The sequence below is a fragment of the Vicugna pacos genome, chromosome 34 (assembly GCF_048564905.1).
Source record: "Vicugna pacos chromosome 34, VicPac4, whole genome shotgun sequence".
Classification (NCBI taxonomy): Eukaryota; Metazoa; Chordata; class Mammalia; order Artiodactyla; family Camelidae; genus Vicugna; species Vicugna pacos.
Window position 1 is genome coordinate 17650022 of NC_133020.1, and position 15838 is coordinate 17665859.

At 46.9% G+C, this 15838-nt stretch overlaps 1 protein-coding gene across 1 annotated transcript in view; it reads right to left on the minus strand.

The window, feature by feature from the left end:
• Window positions 1–15838, minus strand: part of CD4 (CD4 molecule) — a 22243-nt gene extending 6405 nt beyond the window's left edge. The window contains exons 1-3 of the mRNA XM_006210869.4: window positions 15713–15838; window positions 9982–10087; window positions 9682–9849 (exon numbers count right to left, since the gene is read on the minus strand). Coding sequence (XP_006210931.1) covers window positions 9682–9849; window positions 9982–10030 — 217 coding nt within the window. The 5' untranslated portion in view covers window positions 10031–10087; window positions 15713–15838. The remainder of the gene's footprint in view (window positions 1–9681; window positions 9850–9981; window positions 10088–15712) is intronic.

The window sequence follows — 15838 nt, forward strand, 5'->3', positions numbered from 1 at the left end:
AGGCTCAGAGAATTAAGGTGTCGCCCAAACTCTTGCTTACATATTATCAAAAGAAGCATAAACCAGTACAATTTCTTTGGAAGGTAATTTGGAATAGCTACCAGAATTATAGAGGCACATACAGAACTAAATGTCCACCAGGAAGGGAGAGGTTAAATAGATCAGAGGTCAGCCATTCAGTGCGATGCAATCAGTAGAAGAGGGTCTTTATATACTGAGATGGAATAATATCCAAGAAACATCACTAACTGAATAAAGCAATATCTACCATTGTTTTAAAAGGAGGGAGAAGGTTATTTGTCATCTATCTACCTATCCATCCTGCCATGTCTATAAACAAGTATTTCTAGAGGTGAACGTAAGATGATGGTCACCTTGGCAGTCCCTGGAGAGAGGAAGTGAACACCCTGAGACGGCTGTGGGAGGGGCTTTTCACTTGCCCTTTTCTACCTTTCGGATTTTGACTCCAGTAAGTGGTGGAACCAGGATCAAAATTCAGGCCTGTTGGGTACACAGTACAGTACTGTCTCTGGAAAGTTCCTCAGGCACGGACATGTGGCCTCCTCCAGTGTCCTCCTTAAAACTAACAACCATCACCAAGAAGAAGCTCTTCTCTTCAGCTGAAATTTTCTGGGTACAGCAGCAGCTCCAGGATTCCTGGAGAGGAGGGCTTTAGAAGCTGAGTTCACGTAGCCAACACATGGCCTTTTCCTTGGAATGCATGTTTGGAGGGATGGGGTGAAGGCGGCTGAGAGAAAGCCCCCCACCTCAACCCCCTGGCACTGCCTCTACCCCCGCCCCCCCCAAGAGGTCATTGGTGCTCTCCCTATTTTGGCCTTGATGAGGAGAGGAGTTATCAGCCTTCATCCTCCCTTCTCCCCTCCTCCAGACCTCCCAGCCCCTTCCCACTGCTTAGGCTCATCCTCTCCAGGAGACCTTTCCAGATAACCCGTAGCCCTGGGCTCACACCCAACCCCAGCTTTCCCTCCAGCCCTCACCCACCTCCCCTTCCATCTATCCTACAGGAGTCCCTACCCTACCTGCTCTCTCCCCTGGGTCTACGCGCTGGCTAGCTCCCCAGTTTTTCTGAAGTCCTACTACAGTCCTTTCACAATCTACCATGCTTCTTGAGGGAGAGCCTTCTCTGGTTCTGCCTCCTTCTTGCCTCCTTGGGTTCTCTCCTGCATATCTAAGCACCCTTCCCTTGTCTTCATCTGGCACTCCTGTTCTGCTATCTCCGTTAGATGCCACCTTGGACTCTGTTCTGGATCCTCTTCCCCATCTCTGTAGACATTCTAAATTCCACAGCATCCTCTGTCAGCTCCGCAGGTGACTCCCAGCCCCAGCCTCTCTCCTTCACTCTGGGCCCACATTCCAGTGGCCCAAGAGACAACTTCTTCTGGGTGTCCTGCCATCACTCCAAACTCAGTTGGTTCAAAATGAGACATATCACCCTTTCCCTAAAATAACTTTTCCTCCTTGCTTCCCTTTTAAAACGTCTTCTGGGCTCATCATGATCCCCTTGTGCAGACCGTTCCACACTTTGTAAAAGTGACGGTACTCTGTGAAAGGTCGAAGAGTATGGGTGAGTCTGGGATCATTTCGTGGAGGAGACCAGTATTGAACTAAGCCCTAAAAGGAGTACAGGCAGCAGACTAGAGGCAAGGGGAGCAGCAGGGACATCTAGGAAGGAGGAAAAGCTCCAGGAAAGTAGCACAGGCAACCAGCTCAAGGCAGGGAGGAAAACATCCGGGTGTGGAGGTTCCCGGCAGCGGAGCTGCAGGAAGAGATGCTGAGGAGGTGACAGTCTGGCAGAGGCTTCCAGGCTTAATCTAATGGGCGAAGGAGTGACAGGTGCAAAGCATCACTTTGGAAGCCAGGGCTGCAGTAGGTGTAAGGGAATCAAGGTAGCAGAGACTAGCAGAGAGAATGGTCAGGAAGCTTCCACTGTAATCCAGGTGAGAGCTATGTGGCCTTGGCTCGTGATGGTGGTATTTCCATGAGAACAGAGGAGATGAAACAGAGGAACACTTCCATGGGAAGGAATGGCCATAGTCAGTGACTGATGGGAAACCAGGGACTGAAGTAGAGAAAAATACCTGACTCTGGGGTTCAGAAATTGGAGGAGTCAGGAAGATCAGGAAGTTGGGAAGAGGGGCTGTTCTGGAGGAAAATCATATCACAGGAACAGAAGAAAAACATTGACACAAAAGAGGTAAGAATTTTTAGAAAGGAGGACATTGTTCCAGTCTCACAGGAGATCATAGAAATGCAAATTAAAACAACTGTGATATATTTTTCAACCATCAAATTAGCGAAAAAAAAGAAGTTTTAGATAATACTGCTCAGTGCCAAAGGGTGCTGTGGGGAGAGGCACATGGGGACACTATTATCTAGATTTACTGTAAGTGGGTGGAACCTTCCTGGAAGAGATCTTGCCATATACACCAACTATTTTTAAAAGTGCATATCCTTAATTCCATTTCTAGAACTTTATCCTTAAAACAATAATTTTAAAATGCAAGCCCAAATGGAGGTACAAAAATAATTACAGTGTTGTTAACAGAGGACAACATTACACAAAATGACGATGGCTATATATCACAGTATATTGACTTGATGGACTATTAGGTTAGCACTAAAAATGATATTTAGAAATAATTTTTCATGAAAGGGAAACATTCATGAGTATACATTTTCAAAGTTGTGTTAAGGGTGGGAGGGTATAGTTCAAGTGGTAGAGCGCATGCTTAGCATGCACAAGGTCCTGGGTTTAATTCCCAGTACCTCCTCTAAAAATAAATGAGTAAATTAACCTCGTTACGTATCCCCCAACAAAAAACCTAAATCAATAAAAGTCCCTGTTCAAAAAAATTTTTTTAATAAATAATTTGAAAAATACATAACGTTGCGTTAAGATAATCCTTACTTTTTAGGTTAGTTATTTGAACTACAAAAATCATACAGACTCAACACTACCCTGCTCCCTTGGCCCACCCTCCTGACACTACTGGAAACAATTTGATGTGGATTCCTCCATGTTTTTTTCTTTGTCCATGAAGACATATAGTCACAGGCATTGAATTTTTAAATTCACATGGGACCGTATCACATGCATAGCTTGCTTTCCACTTGACAAAATGTGCTTGTCATCCTTCTAAGCGTACAAACGCGGAGTTTCTTCCTTCTTTTTGTTTGGTGTGTTCTGAAATTATGAAAGCTCGTTTTTTCACCCTAGTGATTTTTTAAATTAAACTTTTTATCTTGAGATAACTGTAGATTCCCATGCAATTATAAGAAATAATGCAGAGAGATCTCGAGTATCCTTGACCCAGGTCACCCCAAAGGTAATAGCTTACAAAACTAGCAGGGGGAGGGTAGAGCTCAGTGATAGACTGTGTGCCTACCACGCACGAGGTCCTGGGTTCAATCCCCAGTATCTCTATTAAAAATAAATAAATAAATAAACCTAATTACCTCTCCCCCCCAAAAACTAGAAAAAAAAAAAAACCCTACATAGCCCAATATCACGGCCAGGATATTGTCATTGATACAAATCAAAACACAGAACATTTCCAGCACCATAAGGATGTTGCTCTTTTCTAGCCAAACCCCCTTCCTCCTTCACAGACGCCTCCTTCCTTGACCCCTGGTAATCAATCACTAATCTGTTCTCCATTTCTGTAATTTGTCATTTTAAGAATGTTATATAAATGGAATTACACTGTATGTTACTTTTGGGGATTAGCTTTTTTTTTTTTTTTCCCACACAGCATAATTCTCTGGAGAGTCATCCAGGTTGTTGTCTGAATCTATAGTTCGTTCCTTTTACTGCTGAAAAATAGTGCATGGTATGGATATAACCATTCGCCCATTAAAGGGCATCTGGGTTGTTCCAGTTGCTGGCTATTATGAATGAAGCTGCTATCAACAGTTGTATACAGATTTCTGTGTGATCGTAAATCTCTACTTCCCTGGGATAAAGGTCTAGGAATGCAATTGCTCGGTTGTTGCGTGTTTAGTTTGTTAAAGAAATTGCCAAACCGTTTTCCATACCAGCTGTACCATTTCACACTCCCACCAACAATGTAAGAGTGAACCAGTTTCTCTGCATCCTCACCAGCATTTGATGTTGTCCCTGTTTTTCATTTTGGCCATCCTGATATGTGTGTAGTGATACCTCATTGTGGTTTTAATTTGCATTTCCCTGACAACTAATGATGTTGAACACATTTTCATGTGCTTATTTGCCATCTCTATGTCCTCTTTGGTGAAATGTCTGTTCACGTCTTCTGTCTATTTCCTAATTGGATTGTTTGGTTTTGGGGTATTGAGTTTTGAGAGTTGTTTACATACTCTGGATACTAGTCCTTTATAGGATATGTAGTATGAATATATTTTCTCACATTTTATAAATTGTCTTTTCCTCTTCTTAATAAAGTCTCTTACAGAGCAAAGTTTTCAATTTTGAGCAAGACCAACTTGTCCATTTTCTCTTTTATGGATCATGGTTTTGGTGTCAAGTCTAAGAACTCTTTGCTTAGTCTAGATCCTAAAGATTTTCTCCTCTGTGTTGTAATTTTACATTTTACATTTAAGTTTATAGTCCATTTCAAGTTAATTTTAAAATAAGTTCTGGGGAGGGTATAGCTCAAGTGGTAGAGCACATGCTTAGCATATATAAGGTCCTGGGTTCAATCCCCAGTACCTCCTCCAAAATTAAATAAACCTAATTACTTCCCAGTACCAAAAATAAAAAGTAAAATAAAGTAAGGTTTGAGACTTAGGTCAAAGGTTTGTTGTTGTTGATTTTGCTTTTTACCTATGGATGTCCAATTACTCCAGTACCATTTATTGAAAAGGCTATCTTTCCCCCATTAAATTGCTTTCGCACCCTTGCAAAAAAGAATCAGTTAGGCATATTTCTGAGGATCTATTTCTGGGTTTTCTATTTTGCTCCACTGATCTATGTGTCTTTCCCTCTGCCAATATGACAGTGTTGATTACTCTATCTGTATAATAAGTCTTGAAAGCAGATAGACTGACTTCTCCTACTTTATTCTTCTTTTTCAAAATTGTTTTAGCTCTTTGAGTTCCTTTTGCTTTCAATATAAATTTTAGAAAAACCTTATCTGTATCTTCAAAAAAATCTTGCTGGAATTTTGTTTGTTTGTTTGTTTGTTTGTTTATCTTGATAGAATTTTGATAGGAATTGTGTTCAACCTGTATATCAGTTTGGGAAGAATTGGTATCTTGACTGTGTAGAGTCTTCCAATTTATGAACATAGCATGTCTCTCCATTTATATGGATCTCTGATTTCTTTCATCAACACTGTGTAGTTTTAAGAACACAAATCTTGTGCATATTTATAATATATACTTAAGTATTTTTGAGCAATTGTAAATGGCATTGTATTTTAAATTTCTGTGTATACATGTTCATTGCTAGTAGATAGAATTACATTAGATTTTTGTATGTTTATCTTATATTCTGTAACCTTACTGAACTCACTTATTAGTTCTAAGAAATTTTTAAAAGTAGATTCCTTAAGATTTTCTACATAAATATTTTTCAGTTCTAAAATTTCCATTTTTTCAATTATATCCTCTATTTATTTTTTGCTGAGTCTTTCTGTTTTTCATTTGTTTCAAGCATGTTTGTAATTACTTGCTGAAGGATTTTTTTTTAATCATGACTGCTTTGAAATCTTTGTCAGATAATTCTAATCTCTTTTTCATCTCAGTGTGGCATCTGTTGATTCTTTTCTTCATCCAGTTTGAGATGTTTCTGGTTCTTAATATCACAAGTGATTTTCAGTGGGAATCTGAACATTTGAGTGTTATGAGATTCTGGATCTTATTTAAACCTTCTATTTTAACTGGCTCTCTTGGACACCACTCTGACAAGGGAAGAGGAATAAATCTGGGTTCCCCTCTCATCCTCCATTGTGCTAGAAGGGGATGCTCCTCATAACTCAGAGGTGGAAGTTCCAGCTCCCCACATGGTCTCCATGGACCCTGAGGTGGAGGTGGCCTGGTTATCACTGGGTGATGGTGAAAGTCCTAACTCTTCGCTAGACCCTCTGACACCACCCCAGCAAGGAGGGCTGCCTCCTGACTGCATGATGGGGGCGGCAGGCCAGTTCCCTCCTATGGTCTCCACTGACATTGCAGGGGTTGAGGAGCCTTGTCACTGGCTGGTGGGGATGAATGGCCCTGCTCTCAACCTTGCATCCTCTGATCCCATCTCAGTGGGGGCGTTGGGTGCCTCATTACAGCCTCAGGAGGGTGGAAGTTTAGGCTACTATTCAGTCTTTGCTCCCATGGGAGGGGGTGGGGCCACAGTTTCTCCTCCCTGTTTGGCTGGAGTAGACTTGTGATTGTCTTGAAGTTTTTCTCACTGGGTTGCTCCTTTTCCCGGTCCTTTGGCTAAGGGGAGCAGGCTTTTTTGAAAGTTATTTTTGTCTGTGCCCATGTGCCCACTGGAGCTTCCAGGTTGCCAGCTTCTTCAGCCCCAAGACTAGGGCATATGAGGCAAAAAGAAAACTCACCACTGTGCTGTTCCTCAGGCCCTGAGGTCCCTACCAGACTTCCCTCTCCTTAACACCCTTCAGAATCTTCTTAAGTGAGTTCTGCATGCAATGTGCAGGGTTTTCAGCTGTGTTTAGTGAGAGGAATAGGGAAAAGTATGTTACTATGGACTGAACTGTGTCCCCCTCCAAACTCATATGTTGAAGCCCTAACAGTCAATGCGATTATATTTGGAGAGGGAGCCTTTGGGAGGTAATTAAATTTAGGTGAGGCATGATGGTGAAGGGATTAATGTCCTTATAAGAACAAACATGAGGAGTAGGAGGGAGATTTATTGTCACTGTATGTCGTTAGCACCATTTAAAATTTTTACCATGGACCTGTATTACTTTTGCAAATTAATTTAACTTTTAAGTTAATAAAAAATAAAATAAAATCCCAGCTGAAAGTCCACTTATTTCAAGCAGTTTAGCAGAATAAAATTCTAGGACAAAAAAAAAAAAAAAGCTTTGAGAGATTATTGTCCTGAGCTCTGCCCAAGGGTATACATTATGTAATGGGCACCCCGAGCCCACCCCAGGGGCGGACGCAGGTTAGTTTGATCAGGGGCCTCTTGAAGCAGCTGTCTGAAGGAGGGGAAGACACAGGCAGGTAAAGGGCAGTCAGCCTGGTTAATGTGCTGGTTTCTGCTTTGTGTTTTTATCAGAAAGAGATCAGGAATTGGGGGTTTTGTTAATTTTAGGAAATGGCTTTGATTCAATAAAGATCCAGCCCAATCTCCCCCTTTTTCTTCATGTCCAGACCTGAAGGGTGACCATGGGTATCTGAATCATGACTCCAGGAGCCCAGCAAGAACCTCCTGCCAGAAAAGGAGGAGATTTTATCCCCCCAATGGAGGCAGGAAGGGGAGATGCATTTTCATCAGAGATGGCTTCCCATGCACCGTGGCCAGTTCAGCTTCCACTGCACTGAAGATGACTCCACAGCAGAGCCTAGGCTGAAAGTCGGAAGACCATAGCCACAGCTAAGATCTAGCCATATCTCTGCCTCTAACTGGGCACAAAAGCTCAGGGCAGAAACTTCCTCTCCCTGGGCCCCAGCTTCCTCACTAGTAAAATCAGCGTCTTGGACTGGAGCTGTATTTCCGAAACGTCAATTATTCCCTCCCCTCATGCATGATTTTGGCCAAATGTACCTGTCCTATTTACATAACATCTTTAAGTGGATTCACTTTTTAAAAAATTAACTTATTTTAAAAGGAAACTTTATATCACTGTAATAAGCTGAAAGCCAGTATCACTTGATAGAAACAGCAGCAACTGTTGAAAAATAAAACTAAAAATAATGTTACTGTGGGGAGGGTATATAGCTCAAGTGGTATGTTGCACACTTAGCATGCAGGAAGTCTTAGATTCAATCCCCAGTACCTCCTCCAAAAATAAATAAATAAATCTAATTACCTCCTCACCGAAAAACAAACAAACAAAAATAATGTTACTATAATTATCACTTAACTCAGCTTGAACCACTGATTAATCTTAATAGCACTAAAAGAGTGATTGATACTACACGGCTCCTGATGTAATGAAATTGGTAGCACAAAACACCACCTTGTCAAAAATTGAATATGAACTTGAACAAGCCTCTAGATCTAACCACCAATCTATAGCAGATTCAAGGGACAGAGGAAATGTTAAATGACACCACAGGAGTGCAGCAGCTCCTACTGACAACACACAAAGCTTAACAGAACAATTGCCTGGTTTCTTCAACAATCCGTTGCAAGAAGGGGGGAAAAAAAGGAGAATAAATGTATAAATTCAAGAAAATTTAAGGGGCATATCAAGCAAATACCATGCATGAATTTTTATCTGGATTTTGATTCCAATAGACTAAATTTAAAAATAGTATTATGAGGCCATTGGGAAAATTTGAACACTGGATGTTTATTGTCATTAAGAAATTATTTTCAATTTTTAAGAGGTGATAATGATACTGTGGATACATTTTTTTAAAGAGTCACTACATTTTAGAGACACATTCTGAAATATTTACAGATTAAATGAGACAAGTTTGGTATCTGCTATACAATAATAAGGTGGTTGGAGGGTCAAAGATAGATGTGAAACTAAATTGTCCACAAATTGATCACTGTTCAAGCTGAGTGGGATACATGGAGGGGTTCATTATATAATCTATTTTTATATATGTTTGACTTTTTCATAATTAAAAAATATAATATTAAAAATAAGCAATGGGGGTGGGAGGGTATAGCTCAGTGGTAGAGTGCATGCTTAGCATACACAAGGTCCTGGGTTCAATTCCTAGTACCTCTACTAAATAATTAATTAATTAATTAAAAATAAGTGGTGAAATGCAAAAATGATATATCTAATAAGCTTATAAAATAAAATCTATATTTACAAAAATACATTTCATGCTGGTGACTTTTTTTTTAATTGGCTTTTTTTTTTCTGTCAGGGGGAGGCAATCAGATTTATTTCTTTCTTTATTTTTAGAGGGGGTACTGCAGGTTGAACCTAGGACCTCGTGAATGCCAAGCATGTGCTCTACCACCTGAGCTATACTCTGCCCCCCTGGCATTTTTCTACTTTTGACTCATATGATGCTCCTATTCAAAAATGTGTTGAATTTTAGAGGCCACACACAGAAGAAAGAAGAGGTATTTAAAGGCGAGCATGAGGGTAAATCTTACGTGAAAACATAATCTCCTTTATTGCAAAGCATGTCCCTGAGATGTATTGAGATCTTAATGCTTTTCACTTTAAAAAAGCTAGGGAAAAATCATTCCGTAGCTTTTAATGGAAGTCAACAGAGTATTACCAGGGGCCTGTAGCAACACTAATCATGAAATCATGAAGTTTCTTTGATAATTACTTTCCTAATATCCATTGAAACAAGTCCATGAATATTAAGATATTGAAATTATAATAGACCACCAAACAACATTTCCCGGTCCACCAGCAGTTGGCAGAGGGAAACTCTGGACTTGGAGAGGGCCCTGAGTCTCTGCCAGTCAGAACCCTCCGGAATCCCAGAGACTATGAGGTGCTGGGCTCTGACACCAGAGGTGTTCACTCTCCGGTGCTGTCCTCCCTGAGCGGGGAGCAGGGAGCAGAGCCAACTTACCTTTGATCGAGAAGGAGCCCTTGCCCCTCATCCCCAGAATTATGTTCTGAGAATTTTTCCAGGTGAAGGGCAAGTTCTTCTCTTCAGGAGCTTGGCAGGGCAGTTCCACTAGGTCTCCTGCCTTACCCAGCACCACTGTTCTCCCCTGAGTGCCGGCTGGGAGCATCGCTAGGTGGAAAAAGACAGGGTCAGGCCTCCAGGTGTGGCTGTCCGGCCTCCACCCCACCCCCACTTTGCATTTTCCACTCAGCCCCTCCTCCCAGGCCACCTGGCACTCAGGCCCCAAGTCTGAGCACTCACCCAGTTGTAGCACCAGGAACAGGTGCCTAAGAGAGGTTCCCAGGTCCATTGTGGCCTTGCTGAGGCAGGCAGGGACCTGCACCTTCCCCAGCAGACAGGGCAGGGCCTAGGGGAGACACAAATCATCAATTAACAGGCATTCACTGGGCCTGCGGCCCCGTAGAGACCCAGACAGCCAGGCTGGGGCCTAGACGTGAAGCCCTCTAAACAGACACCCACCGGTTCGCCCCAAACCTGCGGTGCCCCGGCCAAGGGTGCGTTCTTTGCCTGGTGGAATCAGAAAAAGATTCTCAGACAAAGTGGAAAATGAGTGGGGACTGGGCCCAAGGAGCCAAGCCAGGTCATGAAGGCCCTTGAATGCCATGCTGGGAGGCTGAGCCTTGACCCTGAGCACTAGGGAGCCAGTAGAAGATTTTACGGAGAGAAGGACAGGAGTAGATTTGCAAGGTGGATTCTCTCACTGCTGAGTGAATGATGAGCTGGAGGAGGCCAAGCACAGGGGGCAGGATTGCAAGAATCCGGGTGACATGATAGGGCCGGAACTCAAAGATGCTGACTTGAGGGACTGCTCTGAGGTAAAAAATCCCCAGGACATGAGGCCTGATTTGGTGTGAGGGGAGACAGAGAAAGAGGCGGGAGTGATGCCCTGCTCACTGTCAGACCGACCCTATAAGGACTCTGGGTGGGAAGAGCAGAAAGACGCTGTTGCAGAACTTGGCCCCCAAATCTTGGAAGGTGGGTGAGGCTGTGGGGGAGGGGACCTGGAGGAATGGGCAGCATTAGGCTGGAGCTGTGACTCTCAGCGTGTGGTCCCAGATCAGCAGCAGACGTCACTGGAGAACTTGTGAGAAAGGCAACTCCTCGGGCCCACCCCAGACTTGCTGAATCAGGAATGGGGTGGGTCCAGCCATCTGCGTTTTCAAAACCTCTGGGTGTCAGATGCAGGCTCAATGAGCCAGCTGGAAAGGAAAGCTAGCGGCGCCCCACTGTGAGATGCAAAGTGGCAGGGCTGGGGAGGGAAGTTGTTGGGGATGACAGGGGTGGGGGCAGGCACGTGGAGACTGACCTTGAATCTTGACAGAGCTAGAGAGGAGAGTTTGGGCTTGGCTCTGAGGGAGACTGAGCCTCTGCTGGGTTTTGGGGGGGGGGCTGTGGGGAGGAGTAATTAGGTTTATTTATTTAAAGGAGGTACTAGGGATTGAACCCAGGACCTCCTGCATGCTAAGCACGCGCTCTACCCTCCCCAAACACTGCTGATGTTTTGAGCAGAGATGTGACGTGGTCTTTGTAGAGCTTTACGAAACTTGACCTGATAACAGGACCAGATGACACGGAGGGAGGAGAGACTAAAGGAAGGCCACCAGACAAACAGAAGCAGGCTCAAGTATCTTTGAACTCCAGGCCCAGACTGTTCGCAGACCTCAGAGCGGCACCGGCCTTGGGGACAGTGTTGGCACAGACCTGGCCCAGAGCCTGTGCATTCAGACCTCTTTTCTGCACCCCCAAGCCTGGTCTTTCTCTCTCCTGGAGACCTCCTTAGCAGTGATCGCACTATGGCCTCCCACAGCCCCCAGCAGTGGACACCGTCTTGGGCGTGCCCACCCGCTACCTTACGTTGCAGTGATTTGGGTTCCCACCTCTCCTTCACCAGCTCTTGGAGATGATGGTCCAGCCAGCAGTGCCAGCTGTGGCACCAGCTGGAGCACAGAGAAGGGTCTCAGGATGTGTTTGGTTAACTTAAACCAAATTGAATTGAACGGAAGAGGGAAACTCACTGACGACTTTTTTCTGTACTCAGATATATCAATTCTGTTACTAAAATGGGTCAGTTACGTGTTGGGACACAATGAACACCAGCCTGCACGAAGCCAAGTCATCCCAGTCCGTGCTCACCACCTCCCCCCACCCCACCCGCAGGCATTCTCCGTCCTCTCTGTCCGGCTCCCCGCAAGGAGGAGGCTGACCCCTACACACTGCATTGCCCAGGCCCCCTCACCCTCCAGCACCTGGTTGGGGTCGGCCACTGAGAAACACCCAGAAGAGATGGGAGGGCCGGGTTGGGGGAAAAGGTTAGGGAATTCTTCCTTATCCTCTTCCAGCTCTGGGCATATTTTCTAGCGTTGGCTGTATACACCCCCGACCCCCGCCGCTTCTCCCCGTGTCCACCGTGGACTACAACTCTCGTCAGGTGGCTCCCTACCTGAAGCTCAAACCCTTGCTGGGTTCCAGAATCACCATGTTGGGGGAGGGTATAGCTCAGTGGTAGAGTGCATGCTTAAGAACGCACCAGGTCCTGGGTTCAATCCCCAGTACTTCCATTTAAATCAACAAAAATAATAAACCTAATTATCTCCCCCCTCAACAACATACAACAACAACAGAGTCACCGTGTCGGCCCTGCCCCTTCAGGACTCTGATGGGTGCTGGAGGCTTGGTCCTCCTAATGATGTTTGAGGGAAATTAAAAAAAAAAAGCCCCCTCCGGTCACTCGCTCTGCATGAAAGAAGAATGACTCAGGGCCTAACGCAGGGTAGGGGCTTGACAGAATTTTTTTAAACCAGTGAATTAGGAGGAGAAGAGGGCAGGAAGGAGGTTCCGTCACAGGTGAAGTTGTTTACAAGTCAGCGCGGGCCACGGAGGCACTTAGGGGCGGGCAGGGCACTCTCACACTGGGAATGCTTCCCTCTGTGCCCCCATCCTACATTCACTGCGGCCTCAGTGAGCAGAGGCTGGGGACTCTCCAGGTGGGATAGCCCTTCCCTGGGGTCCCAAGTCAGCTCCAATGGCCGAGCAATAGATAGAAATAGGGGTCATTCTTGCCCCTCCCCAAGTGGTGGCCACTTTTTCTTCCCCACTCTGTGATGCTGGGGTCACCCGCCCCTGCTACCAGCTCCCTGCCCTGCCCCAACCCACGCCAGGGCTCGGCTGGGAGGAAGAGGCTATGGGTTTCCAGCTGCTGTTTGCTTTAGTGCCTGGGGCTTCCGCTGCCGCCCCAGAGAGCTGGCCTTTGATTCCCACATCCTCAGCCTCCCCAGAGGTGCTCTGCCCCAGTACAGTAGCATCCTGTACACCACAGTCCCCCGAGAGAGGCTGGGAGGCCCGCTGGTCCCCGAGGCCCTGGCTCCCCTCTACTCCCTCCCTCCATCTCCCTGTTTCTCTGCTCATATCTGTGCACTCCTGTTTCTGTGCCTCCCCAAGTGGATGCCTCCACTTTCAGCTCCCTGCATCTGTGTCTGTCTTCCGCTGAGCCTCAGGATGCAATCCCGGCTCTCCTGGTCTCCCTGGAGGTGCCCCTTGCCTCTTCTCCTCTTGCTTCCCTCCCCTCTTCGGCTGCCACTGAGCTCTAGTCCCTTCTGGCCTGGAAACTGGCATCCAAGGCCTCTGGCAGAGATGGAGGCTTCTATGAGCTTCCACGCAATGGGAGCCTGCAGAGCACAGCCTGGAGCCCAGGGGCGGATGCCAGGGAGATGGTTGCAGGGTGGACAAAAGGAAAAGGCTAGATTCAGAGGAACACACAGAGGCCCCAAGGGAGGGCGACGAGAGTGTGGGAGGGAAAGAGGAAGGCCCGGAGAGACCCAGAGCAGCTCATTAAAGCAGCAGAGACACTTCACACGCTGTACAGGCACACACCAAGCCCAGGACGGTGCAAACAAGGTCGGGGCAGAGGGAGAGAGATGAGCACATTCTGAGAGGCGAGACACACACAGGAGCGGAGCCGTTGGGTGAGGAGAGACCAGAGCATTGACCCAGCACTTCACACCCTCGGAGCGTGTGAGCTGCCCCCGCCTGGCTGGGCTGAGCGGCAGGCGGTGGGGGGAGGTGAGGAAGAGGGCACAGCCCACCACAGTGACAGTCTGTGGTCCCGCAGGCGCTTTTATCTTCTCCCCACGGCCCCCCATCAGCCCCTCCAGCCCAGCGGCGGGATGCGCCCCCACCGCACGCGCCCCCTCTGCTGCTACCCGCCTCACATGAACTTCCTCGAGACGTGGTCCCTGGAAGGGACCCTTGTGGTTCGGTGGCTGCAACCTCCACCATCCTCTCCTTTGCCTCAGCCACCCACGCTGGGGGACCGGAGCCCTCCCTCTTCCACGATCCCCCGAAAGATGTAGAACAGACCTCAACTTCGGAGCTGAAGAACCCAGGCCCCCGCCTGCCCCTCTCCGCACCCACCTTCATCAAAGATATTCATTCAACAAACATGTACCAAGTGCCTAAAACGTGCCAGGCCCTTGGTTTACCCAGCTCCTTGGTTGCCAGCTCACCACTAGGGCCAGGATCAAGGCCCAGGTGCTGCGGGGCGTCTGCCCAGAGCCAGCTGGTATCTCAGGTGGACCTCCTCTACCCAAGTGCCCCCACACTGAAAGAGGGAGGCATCTCGAGTTCCCCCTGACCTGGTCCCCTGGGAAGCCCGTCATCTGAGGTGAAGAGGGCGGCCATTTTGTACGAGCCCAGACTCCACACAGCGCAAGAAATTGTCAGAAGTGAGGTGCGGAGACTCCCCCATCAGGCTCTACTCTCAGCCTCGCACCCCAGAAAGTTTGCCCCGCAAGAGCAGGACTTTCAAGAAGAGCTTTCCCACCCAGAGCGAAATCTTCGAGTTAGTGAGGACGCGGCCTCTCCTATTTTGAGGGCCTTGACTGTACGATGAGGCCCTGGCCCAGGATCCACTTACGAAGAGGAGGCAGAGGACGCCCAGGGAACAAGGCTGAGGCCAGGGAGGTCTCAGGACAGGGGACAAGACTGAGGGCAGAGAGGCTGGCGTCGGTCAGGGCATCCCACTTGCAGAGCATCTCCCCTCCTGCGTCCACCCCCAAACCCACCAAGCCCAGGGAGGGCCTGCAAATCCTTTTCTAACGCCACTAGGTTCCCCTTTCGGAGTAGCTGAGACACTTAAAGCCAATTTCTCAGAACCCATTTTTCTAACGACGTATGACCTAAAAATACGGCTATCTATCACTTTCCCAGCGGGTCATCCGTAAAAGCTGTTTCAACCCTTTCTGGAAATGTTAGCTTTCCCATTTCATTCATCATTTTAAAGCTAACTGAAGTGGAAGTGTCTTTAGACCTGTTGTTCACAAGTCCTAAAAATCTGCAAAAGTAGACGAAAAACATAAAAACACGCATAAGGAGCAAGTGAAAGGCAGCGACATCCAACATTTGGCTTTTGAGACGCTGCAAGTATGAGTTCTGGTGTTTTTGACCGTGTCATTGGGAAGATTGATTTGGGGGAGAATTGTCTCTAGAACAGACTCCACCCTTTTTCTTGCTTTTACTTTGTTTTCTCTTTTCCTGTCTTTTGTTTAGGACTCCTCCCTCCTTAATATTTGTTTATTCTTTTTATGTCTTCCCCACTCCTTCTTCCCTCTTTTCTTTCCCTTCTTCCCCCTCTCTGTCTTCATCTCCACTCCCCATGATTTGTGGCCTTTCTCAGCCCGGGGCTCCCAAGCACCCGTCCCTCAGAGTCCAAGTCAACCTTCTGCCAAGCCTCTGGGGAGCCCGTTCCGCTCTGGGCACTGAGCTGTGCACAGTGGGGACGAAGGGAGAAGCGTGGCCTAGTTCCCCGCCTCTGGAAGCTTCCAGTGGGAAAATCACTGCTCACAAAATGCAAGAGAAGGTGGCCAGAGCTGTGGGCAGAGACCCAGGAATCCAGCACACTGCAGCACATCTGCTGCCACGGTCCCCTCCCCCTCCCTGACCAGCGGGAAGGAACGGAGCAATCTGTCCCTCTTACCTCTGGGCCTGTGTCTCTCTTCCCCTCTGCTTCTCGCACAGGTGTGTTGATGTGAGGGCTGGGAGCAGGAGCCCACTGGGGAGGGCGCCTGTTACTTCTGCAGAGACGTGCTTAAACCGAGAGACA